General features: G+C 37.8%; 1 protein-coding gene across 6 annotated transcripts in view; it reads right to left on the bottom strand.

The window, feature by feature from the left end:
- Positions 1-22,113, bottom strand: part of LOC101894587 (FK506-binding protein 5) — a 55,076-nt gene that overhangs the window by 17,609 nt on the left and 15,354 nt on the right. For 2 of the 6 annotated variants that reach the window (XM_059130495.1, XM_059130496.1), the window contains exon 2: positions 2,875-4,207. The exons of 2 other annotated variants lie outside the window; for them this stretch is intronic. In XM_059130495.1, the coding sequence (XP_058986478.1) occupies positions 2,875-3,961 (1,087 nt within the window). In that variant the 5' untranslated portion in view covers positions 3,962-4,207. Of the gene's footprint in view, positions 1-2,874; positions 4,251-22,113 lie in introns of those variants that run through there. 2 more of the 6 variants (XM_011293107.2, XM_011293104.2) reach the window with 2 other exon arrangements.

The raw sequence follows: 22,113 nt of genomic DNA on the forward strand, positions 1-22,113 counted from the left end.
TCGAAATACTCATGTCAGACTCAACAAAGTATATATATTCTTGATCAGCGTAAAATTATAAAACTATGTAGCCATGTCCGTCTGTCTATCTGTTTGTCTGTCTGTATGTCTGTCCGTCCGTCTGTCTGTTGTAATCACGCTATCATTCGAACAGATTGAGATAGAAGGCTAAAATTTTGCACACATGTTTATTTTTCCAGTAGGCTGGTTAAGTTCGTAAATGGGCCATGTAGGTCCACGTTTTCATATAGCCCCCATATAACGGTACCTCCCGATATTTGGTATTTTGATGATTTTAGCGACATTATTCACCGGAATTGTTTCAAATTTGGTATTTGAAGTCCGTAATGGATACTACACCTTAAGACAGTAAATTATCTGTGCAGGTCCACGTCTTCATATAGCCGCCATATAACGGTACCTCCCGATATTCGGTATTTTGATGATTTTAGCGTCATTACTCGCCGGAATTGTTTCAAATTTGGTATTTGAAGTTCGAAATGGATACTACAGCCTGAGACAGAAAATTGTCTGTACAGGTCCACGTCTTCGTATAGCCCCCATATAACGGTACCTCCCGATATTCGGTAATTTGATGATTTTATCGTCATTATTTACCGGAATTGTTTTAAATTACGTATTTAGAGTTCGTTATGGATACTACAGCCTGAGACAGAAAATTGTCTGTACAGGTCCACGTCTTCGTATAGCCCCCATATAACGGTACCTCCCGATATTCGGTATTTCGATAATTTTAGCGACATTATTCACCGGAATTGTTTCAAATTTGGTATTTGAAGTCCGTAATGGATACTACACCTTAAGACAGTAAATTATCTGTGCAGGTCCACGTCTTCATATAGCCGCCATATAACGGTACCTCCCGATATTCGGTATTTTGATGATTTTAGCGTCATTACTCGCCGGAATTGTTTCAAATTTGGTATTGGAAGTTCGTAATGGATACTAAAGCCGGTGACAGAAAATTATCTGTGCAGGTCCCCGTCTTCGTATAGCCCCCATATAACGCTGCCCAATATATTCGATATTTTTATGATTTTAGCGTCATTATTTACCGGAATTGTTTGAAATTACGTATTTAGAGTTCGTTATGGGAACAACAGGCTGTGACAGAAAATTGTCTGTGCGGATCCACGTCATCGTATAGCTCCCATATTACGGTACCCCCGATATTCGGTATTTTGATGATTTTAGCGACATTATTCACCGGAATTGTTTCAAATTTGGCATTTGAAGTTCGAAATGGATACTACAGCCTAAGACAGAAAATTATCTATGCAGGTTCACGTCTTCGTATAGCCCCCATATAACGCTGCCTCAATATATTTTAGCGACATTATTGTTTCAAATTTGGTATTTGAAGTTCGTAATGGATACTACAGCCTAAGACAGAAAATTATCTGTGCAGGTCCACGTCTTCATATAGCCCCCATATAACGGTACCTCCCGATATTCGGTATTTTGATGATTTTAGCGACATTATTCACCGAAATTGTTTCAAATTTGGCATTTGAAGTTCGAAATGGATACTACAGCCTAAGACAAAATTATCAATGCAGGTCCACGTCTTCGTATAGCCCCCATATAACGCTGCCTTAATATATTCTATATTTTGATGATTTTAGCGTCATTATTTACCGGAATTGTTTCAAATTACGTATTTAGAGTTCGTTATGGGAACTACAGGCTGTGACAGAAAATTGTCTATGCTGGTCCAGGCCTTCATATAGCCCCATGTAACGGAACCTATTATATATATTCCGTATTTTGATGATTTTAGCGACATTATTCACCAGAATTGTTTCAAATTTAGTATTTAGAGTTCGTTATGGATACTACAGCCTATGACAGAAAATTGTCTGTGCAGGTCCCCGTCTTCATATAGTCCCCATATAACGGTACCTCCCGATATTCGGTATTTTGATGATTTTAGCGACATTATTCCCGGGAATTGTTTCAAATTTGGTATTTGAAGTTCGTAATGAATACTACAGCCTGTGACAGAAAATTATCTGTGCAAGTCCCCGTCTTCGTATAGCTCCCATATAACGCTGCCTCAATATATTCTATATTTTGATGATTTTAGCGTCATTATTTACCGGAATTGTTTCAAATTACGTATTTAGAGTTCGTTATGGGAACTACAGGCTGTGACAGAAAATTGTCTATGCTGTTCCAGGCCTTCATATAGCCCCCATGTAACGGCACTTCCCGATATTCCGTATTTTGATGATTTTAGCGACATTATTCACCGGAATTGTTTCAAATTTGGTATTTGAAGTTCGTAATGAGGTTTCTACAACCTGTGACAGAAATTGTCTATGCTGGTCCAGGTCTACGCACAGCTCCGATATGACGGTACCTCCCTATATACGGTAATTTGACGATTTTAGCTACATTATTCACAGTTTATTTCAAGTTTCGAATTTGAATATAGTAATGGCTTATGACAAACAAAGCCTATGTACGTCCATGTCGTATAGATGGGATTTGAGGTGCATATTTTTAAATATTTTTGTACTTCTCCGAAATGTTTTGACCATCACTGTATAATTGTTATTTTTTCGGTTGTTTCTTTTAGCTGAGGATTTAAAGCCTTTTAAAATACAAAAAAAAAAACTCGAATGTTGGAACGTAGATTAAAGCCAAAAATTAGATTAACCAGTTTTAGAAAGCATTTCCAAAAGAAAAAAAGGGGTAAAGAACGTAACGTAACAAAACCAAAGAGAAGAAAAAATGTTATTGTTGTTGGAATCGCTTGTTTTTAAAAAGAGAGCCATTTGCTGAGTAAGAGCTTAGAGAGGTGGGTAGTAGTAGTAGTAGTTAGGCCTTTCGGAACCTATGCGCACTTACCATTCTTGATGCTGGGCTCACGTTTTATGGAGGGCGTTTTACGCAATGTTTTCGTTTTGAATTCGGGTTTGGGCTCTTCTTTCGGTTCCTTGAGTATTTCATCGACCTTGGGCACTTTCTTGAGCACCGGTCGTATTTTGAGAACATTCTCACTGCTCTTACTGGGCAAGGGTTTCTCTTCGCGCTTGACATGCCTAAGTTTGGGTTTCTCTAATTTGAAACGTAATCTACGTTCGCGATCCTCTTCGGTTTCACCTTCGACGGCTTCGTCGTCGTCATCGATTTTTTTCATCGACTTATCACGTTTGATGACAACGGGGCGAAGTTTGGGTTTTTCAATGGAAAAGCGGCGTTTTAACTCACTTTCTTCTTCGTTGTCCTTTTTGGTGGTGGGGGCGGGAGTTTTGCTGGCAGGGGTGGCGGGTTTCTTGACGGCCGTTGAGGGAGTGGAGTTGGGTTTGTTGTTGTTTGTTGTGGGTGTGGGTTTTTTGTTTTTGGAGGTGTCCTCTTCTTCGGATTCTTCTTCCTCGGATTCCTCTTCCTCGGATTCCTCTTCTTCGGACTCTTCTTCTTCCTCGGATCCCTCTTCTTCGGTTTCCTCTTCCTCAGTTTCTTCCTCCTCCTCCTCTTCTTCTTCTTCCTCCTCGGAAGAAGATGAGGGAGGTGTGGGTTCCTTTTTTCTGTTCAATGTGGAAACTTTGGAATTTGTGCTTGTGGCTGAGGGTTTCTTGAGCGCGGAAACGGGTTCTTTCTTGATGGCATTGACACCAAGTTTCTTGGCCGGCTCGCTGACCTTATTATTGGTTTCCAAGGGCTTTTTGGGTTCAGCATTGTTTGTGGAGGTCTTCAAATTTGTGGGTGTTTTCTTCAAAATACTGTTGCTAGTCGTCGTTGTGGTTTTGTCGTTGTTGGTGTCCTTGGCCGAGGAGGCCGCTGCCAGTTCGCTGGGCTTTTTGGCCCAGGGCACTGAGGTCTTGTTAACTGGCTTCAGCACAGAGCCACCATCCTCCTTGACCCATGGTGGTCGAAATGAGCTTCTGGTGGAGGATGGTGTCGTCGTTGTTGTCTTGGGGGCAACAAAGGGCATAATGTTGTCTTGTCGTAGTAGTAACTTGTCGATTCGGTGGCGGTCTTTGGTTTCTGGTTCGTCTCTCTATTTTACTCGTTTAGACTTCGTTTTCTGGGCAAAAAAATTGTTTTTCTTTGGTTTTTTGAACTCACTTATGAAACATATTTTCACTTCACTTATTTTTCGAGATTCGTTGCAGAATTTTTTTTTTCGTTATCTATTTTTTGGTTCAAAATTTTATTTTTCATTCACTATTTCGAGAGACTACAAAAAATTTTATTTATAAAAATATATTTATTTTTTATTTATTTTTTTATTGCTAATTTATGTTCGTTTCGTTGGCGTAAAAAAATTGTGATTTGTCGTGGATGGAAAAGAAAAAAAGAAGAAAATGAAAATCTGTGGCTAGGAATTTTTCTTCAACACTAATTTCATGAATTGCTGTGAATAGCCTCATAAGTGAAATTTTCCCTGTATTTCCTTTGGCTAAGACTTGATGTTGGTGTTGTTGCTGTTGTTTTTGTCATTTCATTCCATTGTGGTATTTTTAGACGGGTGAATATGAACAAAATATTAGCATCAAATATTTAGCCCACAAACACATTTCTTGGCAGCCATTCGAAAGACAGACGGACACGTCCAACAGACAACGACGAATTTGTTTACGAATAGCCCCAAAAATGATCACCAGAAACAAAAACAGAATTACACATATGTACGTACATATGTATATATTTTAAATATATATTTATTATATATATAGAATTTATCTTATTTATGTACATATATATATGGCTAAGTGTTTCCTTTTTGTTTTATTATTGATCGCAGAGGCTTCGCCGTCATGACGTTGGCACATATCTAAATATATATTTTTATATTTTTCAATATAGAGGTAAGGAACAATTTCAATACGACGACATACATGCACATCATCTATACATTGTACAAATACTAGAAATGCAAACAATTGCTCATCATTTTATATTTATACATGTTATTTTTTTTTGGGGGGATATACGAAGATATTTTATTTGCAAGGAAAGGGGCTTTCTCACAATTTTTTTCCGTTATCAAAATTTTGATTCAATAGATCCAAATTTAAAATTTGATTATGCCAATGGACTTATGTCGTTTGGACAATTGGGAAAAGTTCATCGACTTGTCTAGGTGAGGAAAATACAAACGTTTTATTTCAAAAACAATTTGATCGGAGATTGAAAAAAAATTGGAAAAAATTAAAAAAAATATATATATTTTTTTCTAGGATTACAAAAATACATTTTTCAAGGACTATTTGAACATGAATTTAAACATTGTGACTAGCTTTTCAGTTGAGGGCTTATAAGTCTCTTTCTATTTTGTTAAGGGATTTTCAGAGGTCATTGTTTAAAAATTGTTTTATTCAGGATTTTTAAAACATTCCAGGCGTGGATGTTTTCGGAGTACTCTGCTCTTGTGACTTTGTTTTCCAATATTTTTTTTTTAAGGACGCGGATTTTTTATCGTTTGATTTGGAAGAAATCGATTTCAGAACATTTGAAGTCGTCAAAAAATTCACAGAAAATGAAGGATCATCCAGCTTTGCTCCAACTTTGCAAATCCCATTATTTTTGTCAGTGCTTGGTTATGTGCGAAAATGGACAATAACCTAGCATTGACAAAAATATTGGGATTTGCAAAATTGGAGCAAAAATACCACAATGGAATGAAATGACACCTCCTATTACCTCCCTCACAAAGGGTAATTATAGCAACGCATATGCAACGCATAGCATGCGAAGAAAGAGTCCGATTGCCTTAAATTTTCGCATATTCCAATATTTCTAGCAACCCTAGGTCTGATATGAAGATGGGTTAGATCGGACCACCTCTTCTGGTACCTCCCCCACTGAGGGTTAAAAATTTTAAATAATCGCAACGCAAATTTATTGTGAAAGAAGAGCCCGATTGCCTTAAATTTTCGCATACTCCAATATTTCTAGCAAGCCTATGTCTGATATAAAGGTGGAGAGATCGGACTACATCTTCTGGTATCTGCCCCACAAAGCGTCGACATTTTGAATTACAATCAACCACAAAAATGTAATATATTTTTATCACTACAAGAGCTGTTGTGAATGTGGGATTTTGTGGCCCATTGCTTCTGATACCTCGGATACAAGGGGTCAACATTTTTAATACTTAAATGTCTTATTACATTCGAAACTGGTCAGCGATTTCCTTCAAACTTCGTGCATCTTAATATTTCTATCTACCATCAATTTTAGGAAAATATGGGATATGTCGGTTCACTCTTTTTGGTTCCTCACCTAAAAAAGGTCGACGTTTTCAAAAAAAAAAAAAATGTTCCAATATTTCTACTGATCTAAGATCTGGTGTGAAGATGATGGAAATCGGCCCACACCTTCTTTTTTAATTTTGAATATCTACGAAGCTCATAAAAAGCGAAATTAACGTCCGATTCCATTCCATACTTGGTACATCTCAATATTCTAGCAACCCTATGTCTGATATAAAGGTGGGGTGATCGGACTACATATATTCTGGTATCTGCCCCACAAAACGTCGACATTTTGTATAACAATCAACGACAAAAATTGTAAAATAAACAATCAATTTTATTTTTCAAATTTGGCACACCCTAATATTTTTATCAACACAAGATCTGTTCCGAATGTGGAATTTTGTGGCCCGCCCATTGCTTCTGATACCTCGGATACAAGGGGTCAACATTTTTAATACTTATATGTCTCATTACATTCGAAACTGGTCAGCGATTTTCTTCAAACTTCGCGCATATTAATATTTCTATCTACCATAAATTTTAGGAAAATATGGGATATGTCGGTTCACTCTTTTTTGTTCCTCTTTTTTTTTTTTTTTTCAAAAAAAAAAAATGTTCCAATATTGCAACGGATACAAGATCTGGTGTGAGATGATGGAAATCGGCCCTCACTTTCTCTTACCTCCCCACCAAGGTTCAAAATTTTGAATATCCACGAAGCTCATAAAAAGTGACTCTGGCATCCGATTCCATTCCATACTTGGTATATCTCAATAATTCCATCAAAACAAGATCTGTTATAAATATGGTAGAGATCGGAAAATTTCTTCTGGTACCTTCCCCACATAGGGTTCAAGATTTTGCAAAGCAAAACGCTCAAAGAAAGCGAAATAAGCCTCCAACTCTCCTCAAATTTCGCATATACAAACATTTTTGCTAATACATGATCTGTTGGAAAGCTGATATATATCTGCGAATTCCTTCTGGCACCCCACCCACAAAGGGCCACAAATTTCAATACTTTTATCTGTCATAACTTGCGAAACAAGTCAGCGATTCTTTACAACTAAATATTTCTCTCAACCAGAAACCTAAGATGAATACGGAATTTCGCATAAAATTGGATATATGATAGTACTCGTTGTGGATTTGATAGTACTCGTTTGTGGATAAAAACCTCAAAGGAGAACCCGAACTTAGGCCAAACATTGCTAAGGCCTTTATATAATTTTGACATTTTATAAAGGTATTCTCAGTTTGAGATATATTTCGCAACAGAAAATGGGTCATATCCGTTCTATTGGAACGGGAACGTCGAATATCTTTGTAAAACATTAAATGTACCTTTAATCTGGCATATTTTCTTTGGTAAGATACCAGATTTCACGGCACTGGTAAATTCCTCGTTCTTAGTAAAAAATACCCAGTCAACATTTGTATACCCTACACCACAAGGTGGTCAGGGTATTATGTCTTTGTGCATTGGTTTGTAACAGTCAAAAGGAAACGAGATAGACCCATAGTTCCTTTTAATGATCTGCATAGAATCACATTCTGAGTCGATTAATGCATGTCCGTCTGTCCATGTATTTTTGTAAACAAAGTACAGTTCGCATTTATTGCCCGATCCAGATGAAATTTTGCACAAATCATTTTTTGGCCCAAGGACGAACCCTATTGGAATTGGAGATAATCGGTAAAAATTTAGATATAGCTCCCATAGATATCTTCGTCCGATTTGCCTTTTATTGTGCACCAAACGTGTAATATCAGCCCGAATAGTATGGAATTTTGCACATACGACCAAATTAGGCCTGAAAATAAGTATGCCAAATTTGATGGAAATCGGTTTAGATATAGCTATAGCTCATATATATTGTTCATCCGATTTGTTATTTTTGTCGTTCGCAGCTGTAATATGCATTCTGTAACAACAATATTTGGGGAAATATATCAATGGCAGCTCAGAAATACCTTTACTAAATTTTATCTAGATCGGTTCAGATTTGGATATAGCTCCCATAGATAACTTCGTCCGATTTACTTTCTATTATGCACCAAACGTCTAATATTTGCCCAAATAGGATGAAATTTGGCACTTACGACCGAATTGAGTCTAGAAGCTAGTATGTCAAATTTGGTGAAGATCGGTTCAGATATAGCTATAGCTCCCATATATATATATTGTTAATCCGATTTGTTGTATTTGTTACCCATAGCCGCAATATGCACTCCGTAACAACGATATTCAGGGAAATATATCAAATACAGCTTAGAAATATCTTTGCCAAATTTTATCGAGATCGGTTCGGATTTGGATATAGCTCCCATATATATCTTTATCTGATTTCAAATTAATTTTGCACCAAATGGGCAATACAAAAGCATGTTTACGTTAGAAGTTTTTTCCGGGTTAACCTTGTTTATCAAGATTTATTTGAGGTATATTCAATGGAATTGACAATTTAAACCGACAGGGTTTTCTAAATCCTCTACAACGTAAACGTACTACAAGTCCGAATTTAAAATATACAAATGCTTCGGCATATTTAGTCCTTTGAACTTGAAATTAGAATTATAATCATAGCGTGTATGATTGAATTCTCCCATAAAACTTTTAATGGTTATGTGGAGCTCTACTAAATTAGCAAAGTGGTGTAGGGTATCATAAAGTCGGCCCCGCCCGACTTTAGGACTTTCTTCAGTGTTTTTTTTTGGAAAAACAACCACACACATAACCATAACCACACACGTTGATACTCGAGGACATTTGACCCAACAAATAGTAGGCGATCTTGATTTACAGATTTTTTTTCATTTGTTGGTCTGGCACGTGAAAATGAACCCAAATGTTATTAAAATCAAATGGAAAACAACCCTTCTTTTCAGTACTTTCAAAATATATCCGAGAATAATGATTTTTTCCCTTGAAGCTTCCTTCTATCGAAAAATGTCTACAGCATTATCCTGCGAACTGATAACGAAATTCATTTCATCGAAATTGTTTTTTTCTTTTTATTTTATATTATTAAATGTTGGCATGTGTTTCTGCAGCAATTAAGTCAAAATTTGTCGCAAAAAAAAAAAAAAAAAAAAAAAAAAAACATTTTGTTTTATTGACCTCTCATTTCACCAGATGTGGGTGTATCTCGAGTACATCTCTTTAAAACATTGTCACATACATCATTGATATATTTTTTTGTTAATGTCCCCCAATTACTGTCCATTGTCAAGAACATTTTTCATTAACACTTCAAACGAAAGAAAGAACATTCATTATTAATTGTCCTTTGTTTGCGTTTTCTCCAATGCCTCATTGATGTTGTGGTGGTGGATGGTTATGATGATGATGAGGATAAATAATTGACGTAAAATAAGGTCGATTGGAAATGTCCTTTTGGATAAAAAAATTCAATGTTTGTGGGCATTTTTCTAAAAATTTGTTTTGAATTCGGAAAATTCAAAATTTAATTAAAGATGCTCTCCTGATCTTTATAGATTACCAAGGGAGAACATGTGCAGGCGAGCTGAATGGAGTTATTATAGAAAAGCTAAAGAAAGTCTTTGTAGAAGATCTTTGGAATGCCAAAATATACAATTTGAGGGGAATATTTACAAATGATCTTGGATACGAGTCGAACGGGGTCTTTAGAGACCGAGCCGAGGACGTTTTTATAGACCAACGAAAAACGTCTTTATAGATGAGTTAAAGGTAATTTTTATGGAAAAGCCGTAAGTCTTTATAGACAACCTGAAGGGAGAGAGGGGTAGTATTTATAGACGATCTACGGGGGAATCTCAGGGACAATACAAAATACGAGCAGAAGAGTATATTTTTAGTCGAAGCGAAGGACATTTTTGTTTACGAGCGAAAGAGAGTGCTTCTAGACGACCCGGAGGGAGTCTTTGAAGGCGAGCTGAGGGGAATTTTTCATTTCAGACGAGCCAGAGGGAGTTTTTGAAGACGACTGAAAGGGAGTATTTTTAGGCAAGCCAAAGAAAGAGGGTCGAGTGTAGTCTTTAAAAGGTCCGACGGGAGTTTTTTTTTTAGATGAGCCAGAGAGAAGAATTTAAAGAAGAGCTGATTTTTAGACGACGCTCAGCGAATCTTTATAGTCCAGCTTACTATAGGCGAAGATTTCCAGCTGACGGCCGGTCGCACTTTATAGACCAGCTGATGGAGACGTTATGGACCATTAAAGGACAGAGAGGCTTTAAAGACCTGCTGACGAGTCAGCGAGTTTTCATAGACCATCCGATGGTCATGGAGGCTTTATAGACCTGCAGATGACCAGGGATTTTTAATAAAACACCTGACGGTCAAGAAGTTTTAATAGATCAGCTGTCGAGTCAGTGAGGCTTTATAGGCGAGCTTGCGGCCAGGGAGTCTCCATAGACAAGCGGGCGGCCAGAGAGTCTCGTCAGCGAGGCTTTATAGGCCATCCGATGGTCATGTAGGCTTTATAGACCTGCTGATGACCAGGGAGGTTTAATAAATCACCTGACGGTCAAGAAGTTTTAATAGATCAGCTATCGAATCATTGATGCTTTATAGGCGAGCTTGCGGCCAGGGAGTCTCCATAGTCAAGCGGGCGGCCAGAGAGTCTCTATGGAAGAGCCTGGCGGCCAGAGAGTCTCTGTTGGCGAGCTTGCGGCCAGAGAGTCTCTATAGACTAGCCTGGGGGTCAGAGAGTCTCTATGGAAGAGCCTGGCGCCCAGAGCTTTGGGGCCCAGAGAAAGTATTTTTAGACGAGCCAAAGGATGAGGGACGAGAGAAGGCTTTAGAACATCCGATGGAGTTTTTTTTTCAGACGAGCCAGGGGGAAAAAGCATAGGGAAGTTTTAAAGCGAACGCTCAGCGACTTTTGTAGACCAGCTGACTGTCAGGTAAACTTTTGAGTCCAGCTAACGGCCAGTGGGCCTTAATAGCTGATGTCTAGGCTGGTATAAAAGACCAGGCAAGGGCCTGTTATAAAGTCTTATAGAAGATAAGAAAGGCTTTATAGACGAGCTGAAGGCCAGAGAGTCTCCATAGACGAGCTGGCGGCCAGAGAACCTCCATATACGAGCCGGCGGCCAGAGAACCTCAATAGACAAGCTGGCGGCCAGAGAGGCTCCATAGGCGAGCTGGCGGCCGGAGAACCTCCAGAGACAAGCTGGCGGCAAGAGAGTCTCCATAGACGAGCTGGCGGCCAAAGAGGCTCCATAGACGAGCTGGCGGCCAGAGAGGCTCCATAGACGAGATGGAGGCTCCATAGACGAGCTGGAGGCCAGAGAGGCTCCATAGACGAGATGGAGGCTCCATAGACGAGCTGGAGGCCAGAGAGGCTCCATAGACGAGCTGGAGGCCAGAGAGTCTCCAGAGACAAGCTGGCGGCCAGATAGCCTCCAGAGACAAGCTGGCGGCAAGAGAGTCTCCATAGACGACCTGGCGGCCAGAGAGGCTCCATAGACGAGCTGGTGGCCAGGGAATCGCTATAGACGAGCCTGGCTGCCAGATAGTTGTAAAAGATGAACTAGCGCCCAGATGGTCTTAAAAGATAAACTGACGCCCAGATAGTCTCTATAGACAAACTGGTGCCAAGATAGTCTCTATAGAGTAGCTGGCGCCCGGAGAGTCTATTTAGACGAGCTGATGCCCAGAGAGTCTCTTTAGACGAGCTGGATTCTTTATAGTGGAGCTGACGACCAGGGCGTGTCTAAGGAATTCTTGTAAGGTCCTCAATTTATAAAACACCTGTCGAGATCTCCAATTTTTGGAAGACTACTTTCATATTCCTCCATATATAAGACACCTGTGGCAGGTCTCTCATTTTTGGGAGATAATTGGAACATCATTCGTCGATTTTTTGTCTATGGAAAACTTCTGAAAGATTTCCAGTCTGGAAGAGCTTCCATCTACATATTATATATATAGAATTCTGAAGGAACTTCTATATTAAGAAGACCTCCGACACGTTTTCCATTTCTGGAAGGCCTCTGGGGAATATATATATAGACTTCTGAGGGGTCCCCTCATAAAAGACTTCAGGAATGCCTTCCATGTATAAAGTAGCTTTAGAAAATTTTCCATTTTTAGGAGATCTATTAAAAATCGTCCATTTCTAGACGTTCTCTGGATGACGATTCATTTAAAGAGGAAGTTTGGGAAGTGTTACATTTCTAGAAGATCTTTGGATAGTCCCTAAAGTCCATTCAATGGCCTATTTCTAGAAGACTTCTTGAAATTTTCTATTTAGAAAAGACCTCTAGAAAGTTTGTCATTTGTAAAAAGCTTTTTGATGGTCCCCGTTTATAGAAAGTCTCTAGATGGTCCCTTATTTTTGGGAGACCCCTGGAAGGCTTTTTCCTATGAAAATCTTGTGAAAGGTATTCCTTCTATACTTCTCGACTTGTAGTTTTTATTTCCCAGTGAAAAATACTTTTTGGAGGTCATTCTTCTGGGGAAGTCTGGTAGGTTTTCCAAATTTTGAAGACCACTGGAAGGTCTTTCAATTACGCAAGATCTTTGGAGGTTCTCCTAAATATGAAGTAAGCTCTAGAAGGTCTACTATCCATAGAATCCTGGATGGTCTCCCCAAACCCATCTATACCTAGAAGACCTTTTGGACGTTTTTTAAAAAAAACATTATTTTTTACAACAAATGCGAGGTACCACTCTGCCTTCCCCGTCACCCATTCTTCATGCATTCCATATGTTTACATTATAAGCATTTTATTTATTCTTCGTCTTTAAATTCCCAATAATTTTATTTTTATTTATTTTTCCTTTTTTTGCGGGGAATGCATTTCTGTCACATTTCCTTCACTTTCACATGCCGTATCGAGACAACGAAATTGTTCCCCATTGAATTAAATGTTCGCCCCATTCTCTCCCCTTACCATCCTGGTCCTCAGTTAGCTGGTGGCATGTGTTCGTCGTTCTGCCTTAATATGAAATATATTCCACAGATTGCCTCTTTGTATCGATCATTAAATATTCACTGGCGAAAGTTTTCCTTTGTCGCGACTTAATGGTCGGAATGGTGGGAGGTAGTGGTAATGGTAGTGGTGTGGTGTCGATGATGGTGTGTGGTGGAGGTGGCCGGTTGTTGTGGCGGAGGTCGCAGTGATGGGGGTGAGGGGTGTTGGACATATTTGTTTTTCCGCTTCTTCTGTGTGGGTATGCTTTGCTCTTTTTTTGGCAACAGTTTTTCCCATGTCACACACGTTGTCATAAGAAAGAAGCCTGTTGCAGTTGTGTGAGCCATGGTTCTTTGTAACAGTGCCCGCATTATTTTATGGCATTTTGTTTCTGTTTTGCTGGGATTTTAAAATTTTTTGATGGCTAGGGAGGTAGGGAGGGATGGATGTAGAGTATGGCCGCCTGCAGAACATTATAAAAATTTGTCGTTTTTCGTTTTGTGGCTTTTTTTCAGTTTTGTGTTAAATTTTTATTTAGGTAAAAATTGTGAAAAATCATCATCGCGCTTTAAGTTGTTGGCGTTGCTGTTGTTTGGTGTTTTTCATTTCATTTGGTTTGTTTCATTTCTGTGTTTTTTTTTTTCATTTTTTTTTTTTTTGAATTTTCGTTTTGAATGTTTATAGAACTCATTGGGAATACACAAAGTGGCACGTAAACGACGACGTCGACTACGATGGTGTGGGTAGCAGTTGAAATGTTGAACGTGTGTGACGGAAGCCAAAAAGCTTGCATACAAATTTATGTCGGTTCGTATGTTTGTCAGTAGTAGTCATATGCTTAATTTGCGCTATGTGTGAACGTACGAGGTCACGCGGGAAAGTGTGTAAACAAATAGATAGAAGGATTTTCTTCAATATTTTACTAATTTTTAATGTTTAAATAATAAACAATATCATTGAAGAATATTTCTGGAATGATTTTAAGAAAAAAACAAGTAAGCAAAGGCTACAGTCGAGCGGGGCCGACCGTTGAATACCCTACAACACTATAATAAACGATACAGTTTATGTAGGCGAGATACTCGAAAGAATTCCACAAGATATTGTGACAAATTATAAAAGAAAACCATCAGGTTTCCTTCTCTAATTTTCGAATAACAACAACTTAAACTAATTTGCTCATTTCCAATTTATTGGTAGATGTTGCACGTAAATGGTCTTCCTAGATCTGGAACCAATATTTCCCAAAGACCCATAATCTCTCAGAAGTGGCAAAAGATTAACATTTATTATTGGTTTTTGACTGTAACGCATCTATATGAGATACAGACATTTGACTATATTCTTCCACGAAATCAGCGTTATCGAAATAGTCAGAAGTGCGTCTTTCCTGTATTTGTGAATTCTCCAAAGAGTCACTGGAATAAACATTTTCGTATTTTGTCTACAAAAGTTGGCAAACTATTTCGCACATTGAATATTTTTGGATGGCTATCCAAAACTGCTTGGGTTTTGCAATGTCCGGTAACCCTTATTCAAATGTGCGTGAGGATCGGGCAACAAGTACGACCTGCTGACAATTTTGCAGTTTTTTGGACCATTTCAACCCCTAAATATATTGCGATCATCTCCAAAAAAATAGGCTTCTATTCTGACCCTCATCTTATACCCATGCAAAATTTCGTAAGGATCGGGCCATAAATGCGATCTGTATATGATATCCTGATATCCTAACTACTTAGTTTTGTTAGCTGTAGAAATATTACCAAATGTTTAATTCAAAATGAAAATATGCCAAAAATATGAGAAAATTGAAAAAATATGAGAAAATTTTACAAAATCAATATTTTCATCTTTAGAGAGATATTTTTATGCGCTTTTTTTAAACGTTTTTTGTTTCCAGCCAAGAGGATATTCTGAATTAATGAGAACTGTCGAAATCAGTTCAGCCGTTCTCGACATATAAGAGATCTTTCAAGCATATCTCCTTTGATCGACATGTATATCTCACATATTTTGCTATATATCCGATTTTTTGGATGCTAACATCAATGTAAAGGTCAGAAGTAACCTTGTCATGGCTTCGTGATTTCGCCGGGATTTAAAATATTCGCGGTTTAATGAAAAATGTTGAATTTTTTCAACACAAAATATATGGTCTATTTTACCCGCTAAATATTATCCGATGACCACCCTAATTGGTAGGATTTTTCCCAGCCCTAAACTCTAGCTACATACGAAATTCCGCGTCGATTGGTCTATAATTGCGACCTGTATAGTTACTGCAAAATCCGATATTTTTTCAGTATTTGGTCCATTTCGACCCCTAAATATTATGCGATCATCTCCAAAAGAAATAGGGTTCTATTCCGACCCTAGCCCCACCTCCATTTTAAATTTCGTAAAGATCGGACAATAATTGCGACCTGTAGAGTGATTACAAATTAACATGGACAGACGGACGGACGGACATACATAGCTAGATCGACTCAGTTCGGCGAGCTAGGAAGATCCATATATACTTTCCTATATGGGAAACCATTATTTCGAGGTGTTACATAATTTCTGGCCCAATCAAACTTATAATACCCCCAACACATAGTGTTGTAGGGTATAAATATTCCATTAGTATTCCATTCCATAGTATTCCATTTTTATACCCTCCACCTTAAAAAGGAGGGTATATTAACTTTGTCATTCCGTTTGCAACACCCATAAATATTCGTCGTAGACCCCATAAAGAATATATATTCATGATCGGCATAAAATTCTCCTCTGTCTGCCTGTCTGTTGAAATCACGATACAGCCCATATTATTTGATGTATAGCATTAACATTTGGCAGATCAATTTGTATTATGCTTAGGATGGTTGGTATTGAAAATGAAATATATCAGTCTATGTTTTCGTATAGCCGCCACATAACGGTACCTCCCGACATTCGGTATTTTGATGATTTAGTGACATTATTCACCGGAATTGTTTTAAATTTGGTATTTGAAGTTCGAAATGGATACTACAGCCTAAGACAGAAAATTATCTGTGCAGGTCCTCGTCTTCGTATAGCCCCCATATAACGGTACCTCCTGATACTCGGCATTTTGATGATTTTAGCGACATATTCAGCGGAATTGTTTCAAACTTGGTATTTGAATTTCGTTATGGATACTACATCCTATGACGGAAAATTGTTTATGCAGGTCCACGTTTTGGCATGGCCCCTCATATAATGGTACCTCCCTATATCCGGTAGTTGGATGATTTTAGCTATATTATCCACCGATTTCTTTTTTCAAGTTTCGCATTCGAATATTATGATAAAAGTTGCCTATGCAGGTCCACGTCGTCGTGTTTTTAACGGTTTTTATTTGTTGAAAATTGCCAAATTCGTTCCATATGGTGGAGGGTATTCAAGGTTCGACCTGGCGGAATTTACAGATTTTTACTTGTCATGTTTCATCTAACATAGATAAAAATATTGGTTTGGGCAAAATTACAAGAACATCGGACATTTATATCTAATTTTAGGTAATCATCGCCAAATCGACTCTAAATGTCCTGAAACGGATTAGGTCCAAAGAAACCTAAAGAGATTTGGAGTCGAACCCGTTTTTTCGATGAGGCACGTTTTGGCAGTATTTGGGTATACAAAGTGGACCGATATTTTCCATTTTCGTACTTGTTGTGTCAAAGTCTAGATATTTTCCGTTTTCTCCTCTGACCTTAGTTTAATAAAATTTTACCACATATCAAATTTACACTTTGCATTACGGATTTGTTTATATAAGATATATCGATTTCTCAGGAAGTTGATTTTTAGACGATAACTTAAAATGTGAGTATTTCTAAAATGCATTTTTGGAGGTGTGAGTGTTAAGTGTTTGATTTTGTTTTATGTCGAAATATTTCTATTAGACATAGATCGAATTCGAATTCTATAGAAGCCCTTGCACAAATTTAATACTTCACTATGAAATTTTATATATGTTCAGGAGAACCTTGACAAAGAACCTTCGGGAAAACCTTGCCAATGTTGGTGGCAGCCTTTGGTTTTTGAAAGGCGTCAAGCGCACTGTTTGAGGATTTCGGTGGAACTATCATCCGGTTTAAAAGTTGGATAATCAACAACAGGGTGAGATAAAAAAACTGCAACCAACTTCAGACTGCTGTCATTCCTAAGCGACTCGTCCGACAGGTGTTAAAATTATTCCAGTGACAGCTCATTATATTGTTTACAAGCGTACAAAAGCATTTTGGTGAAAATTTTCTAGAAAAAAAGTTGTGATGGAATTCAAGCGTGGTAGTGTGATTTCTTTATATTTGGCTATAAAACACAAGTGGCTATCGTTAGAGCACTCCAGCATTTAAATGTGAATAAATCTTTTGTGTCTCGTACCATCGCTCGTTACCGTGATACTGGTAGCGTAGCCCGACGTCAAGGAAGTGGACGGAAGAAAACAGCAACATCAGCAGAAATGGTTCAAAAAGTAAAGAAGCGACTTGATCGCAACGAAGCGACCGCGTCGCAGTGGCCGAAAAATGGCTCGTAAGCTGAACATATCGCAATATTTGATTCGGAAAATAGTAAAAATGAGCTTGGGGTGAAGCCATTGAAATTCCAAAAAGTGCAAGAACTTACACCGCAACGCAAAGGAAATAAACTCAGACTCAAAAGAGCTAAAGAGTTGCTTCGCTTGACCGAAAGTGGTGAACTGCCGAATTTGGTTTCCTCCGGTGAGAAAACTTTCGTTGTCCAGCAGTTTGCAAAAAAAAAAAAAAAAAAATGTGAAAATGTGCACCTTTGGTTGGCCAACAGAACTCAAGCGAATGCTATGGTGGCCGCCATAACATCCGATGGTCGCTCTCCGCTCGTATTAATCGACCATGGCAACAGAATAAATGCCGAATAATATCGCGAAAATATTCTGGAGGTCCTTGGTCACGCAAAAATTCTGGCCGCAGACCTTGGACATTCCAACAGGACTCAGCACCATCACACTCAGCACGCGCCACCCAAGAATGGTTACAAAATGAGGTTCCTCGCTTCATTTCCAGCGCACAATGGCCATCAAAATCTCCGGATACCAATCCGTTGGACTATTGTGTCTGGAGTATTTTGGAAAGCAAGGTTGGCACTAAAAAATACAAAAGTGTCGATCACCTCAAGCAAGCGCTTCGCCGGAAATGAGCCAAAAAACTTTCGGGCAGCGTGTGACGGTTTCATTGGCCGTTTAAAGGCCATAATTCGTGCCAAAGGTGACCAATTCGAACATAACTAAACTTATTCTAAAATTTGATGTAATTTCCGACATTTTTTGCTTTCATTCAATAAAATTAAAAAATAAAAAATTACGACGTTTGACTTCATTGCAGTTTTTTTTTATTATTAGGTATTTTGATGATTTTAGCGAATTTGGTATTTGAAGTTCGTAATAGATTCTACAGCCTATGACAGGAAATTTTCTGTGCGGATTCACGTTTTGTTATAGCCCTCATATAACGATACCTCCCGATATTCGCATTTGAATCTGACAACAGTTGCCTATGCAGGTCCACGTTGTCGTATAGACACTAATATAACGGCTACATTCGGTATATTTTAGATTTTAACAGAATTTTTTAAGGAATTTTTTTTTGAAAATTGCCAAATTCGTTTCACACCGTGGAGGGTATTAAAAGTTCGGCCCGGCCGAACTTACTATTTTTTTAGTTGTTTATTACTATGTGGAGATGTTTTTCAGCGTTGTTCTTTAGACATAAGTAATTTTATAGGTCCCCTATAGGTGAAATATCTCCTTAAAAGTCTTCTGTAGATATAACTCTTGCTCTAAATAACTTTCAGAAAACTCCACCAGAAAGCAGACAATCCATAGACTTTTTTTAAATATGGAACTTATATAAACCATATATAATATACAGAGATTCCATATATAATATACTCTCATCTTTTTAAAAGAACTGCCCAAGATTTTTATACCCTACACCACAAGGTGGTGAGGGTATTGTGTCTTTGTGCATTGGTTTGTAACAGGCAAAAGGAAACGAGATCCTTTTGATGATCTGCATAGAATCACATTCTGAGTCGATTCATGCATGTCCGTCCGTCCGTCTGTCCATGTATTTTTGTAAACAAAGTACAGGTCGCATTTATTGTTCGATGCAGATGAAATTTTGCACAAATCATTTGCTTGACCTAAATATGAACCCTATTGCAATTGGATATAATCGGTCAAAATTTAGTCATAGCTTTCATATATATCTTCAACCGATTTCGGGTTAATTGTGTAACAAATGGCCAATATCAGTCAAAATGACCAGAATTTCGGCACCTCCGACCAAATTCAGTCTATAAGCAAACCTTTTGAAATTCGTGAGAATCGGTTCAAATTGACATATAGCTCCAATATATTCATCCGATTTGCCCTTTATTGTGCACCAAACGTCTTATATCAGGCCAAATAGTATGGAATTTTGTACACATGACCAAATTAGGCCTGAAAATAATATAACAATTTGATCGAAATCGATTCAGATATTGCTGTAGCTCCCATATATATTGTTCATCTGATTTGTTATTTTTGTCATCCGCAGCCGTAACATGTACTCTGTAACAACGATATGCCGGGAAATATATCAAATACATCTTAGAAATAATTTTTTTATCGAGATAGGTTCAGTTTTGGATATAGCTCCCATTATCCGATTTCAAGTTAATGGTGTACCAAATGGGTAATACAAGTCCGATTTGAAAAGGCACAAATGTATCTGCAAATTTAGAAGAAATCAATAATTCTCACAAATTCGCCATTAAAACTTTTATTTGTTATGTGAAGCTCTACTAAATGTGCAAAGTGGTGTAGGGTATCATAAAGTTGGCCCCGCCCGACTTTAAGTCTTTCTTTACTGCATTATGGATAAAAGAGGCTGTAACCATATTTATTCAAAATCATTTTTTTTATACTATTCCGAAATTTTCTTCGTGTTTTTTTTCGCCGCTGATGCATAACTTACATCCAGTCCTTATTGAAGATTTCGGCCTTTTGTGGGGGAGATAACAAAACGAATGGTCCGATCTCTACCATCTTTATAACAGATCTTAATGGAACAAATTCGGATCATCTTTCTCTTTCTGTGCAGTAAAATATTTTTTTAAAATGTCTAACTTTTGTGGGGGAGATACCAGAAAGGCTGGACCGAAATTGCCCATCTTCAAACTTTATCTAAGTTTGACAATAATATTATGATGTATCTAGTTTGGATCAAATCGGATACTCCCTTCGAAAGCTATCGTGCGCACCAGCCTGTCAGACAAACATACTGACAGACGGACGGACGGACATCGCTAGATCGACTCAAAATTTCTTGAAACGGATTTGGCTCAAAGAGACCTAGGGTCTAAAACCGTTATTTCGATGAAACACGTTTTGGCCGTTTCAAATGATATATACCGTCTGTAGCCATATCGGTGAGGGTACAAAAATAACAAATATAAAACATATATCTCATATTAAACGAATCGAATACCCGATTAAAAATCACTTAAAGTTGTGAATCCATGTCCGATCTTCAAATTTTTCTCGTCCCAATACTTTTGTCTATATTAGCGCAAGTAAGAAAATGAAACATATAGGCCCACTCTTTCTGCATCTCTTGCCTCTCTTTTTCTAAGAGAGATAGAGAGATAGATTGTGTGTGACAACATACTGTTCGACATGCCATTTGATTTGCAGCAATCATGCATTCCCCCTTAAAATTAATGTGATTTATCGATCCGCCCTCGTAGAGCTTTGTATGCAAATAATCGAACAAGTTCTCAATATGTGAGGATGAGTGTGTTTGTTTTTCGTTGCTGTGGAAATGAGAGAATTTTCGTCTGCAACATCTGCTGTAGAAAAATCTTTTTTGTCTGTTCTGCAGATCTGTTGCTGCCTATATCTTTGGCAAATGGAAAATAAATACAAAAAAATGGCTTGGTGGAAAAGTGATAGGGAAAGAGGTGGCGGGGAGCGAAGAGAGTTAATAAAATTGTTCTTTTTCTTGAAGAAGAAGAAAAAAAAAAAAAACAACAACGAAAACAAAAATAATTTCGTTTATTTTCAAATACAAAGCCAGCGAAGAAGAAATTTATAGACAAAAATAAATTTATGGAGGCGTTTTGCTGATGCTATAACGCAATACAGACAAGGAGAAAAAGAAAAAAAAACAACAGAATTTTGAAAATTCTTTTTAAACTTTTCCCCAAAAACAAAAAAAAAAACAATAAATAAAGAAGCGAACTATTAGAGGAAAGAGTTTGGGTGACCACATTGACTGACCATTGGGTGTTGGGTTTTTTATTTAAATAAATTTTCTCCGATTGGAATTTTCGAAATCTGATTGGTAGAGATTTTTATACCCTACACCACATAGTGGTAAGGGTATTATATCTTTGTGCATTTGTTTGTGACAGGTAGAAGGAAGCGAGATAGACCCATAGTTACTTTTGAGGATTTTCACTGAATCACTTTTTGAGTCGATTTATGCATGTCAGTCCGTCCGTCCATGTATTCTTGTGAAGAAAATGCAGGTCGCATTTATTATCCGATTGAGATTAAATCTTGCAAACAATATATGTTTGGCCCAAGGACGAACCCCATTGAAATTGGTGATAATCGTATCAGATTTAGATATAGCTCCCATATATATTCAACCGATTTCGGGTTAATTGTGCACCAAATGCCCAATATCAGTCCAAAAGACCTGAATTTTGGTACATCCAACCGAATTCAGTCTAGATGCAAGTACTTCAAATTTTTGTGAAAATCGGTTCAGGTATAGCTATAGCTCCAATATATATGACGTTTAAGTCCCTCACATTCCAAGATCGGTTCAGATTTGTATATAGCTCCCATGTATATCTTCATCCGAATTCGGTTTAATTGGGCACCAAATGGTCAATATCAGTCCAATTGACATTAATTTTTGTACATCCGACCGAATTC

The sequence above is a fragment of the Musca domestica genome, unplaced genomic scaffold, assembly GCF_030504385.1.
Source record: "Musca domestica strain aabys unplaced genomic scaffold, Musca_domestica.polishedcontigs.V.1.1 76, whole genome shotgun sequence".
NCBI lineage: Eukaryota > Metazoa > Arthropoda > Insecta > Diptera > Muscidae > Musca > Musca domestica.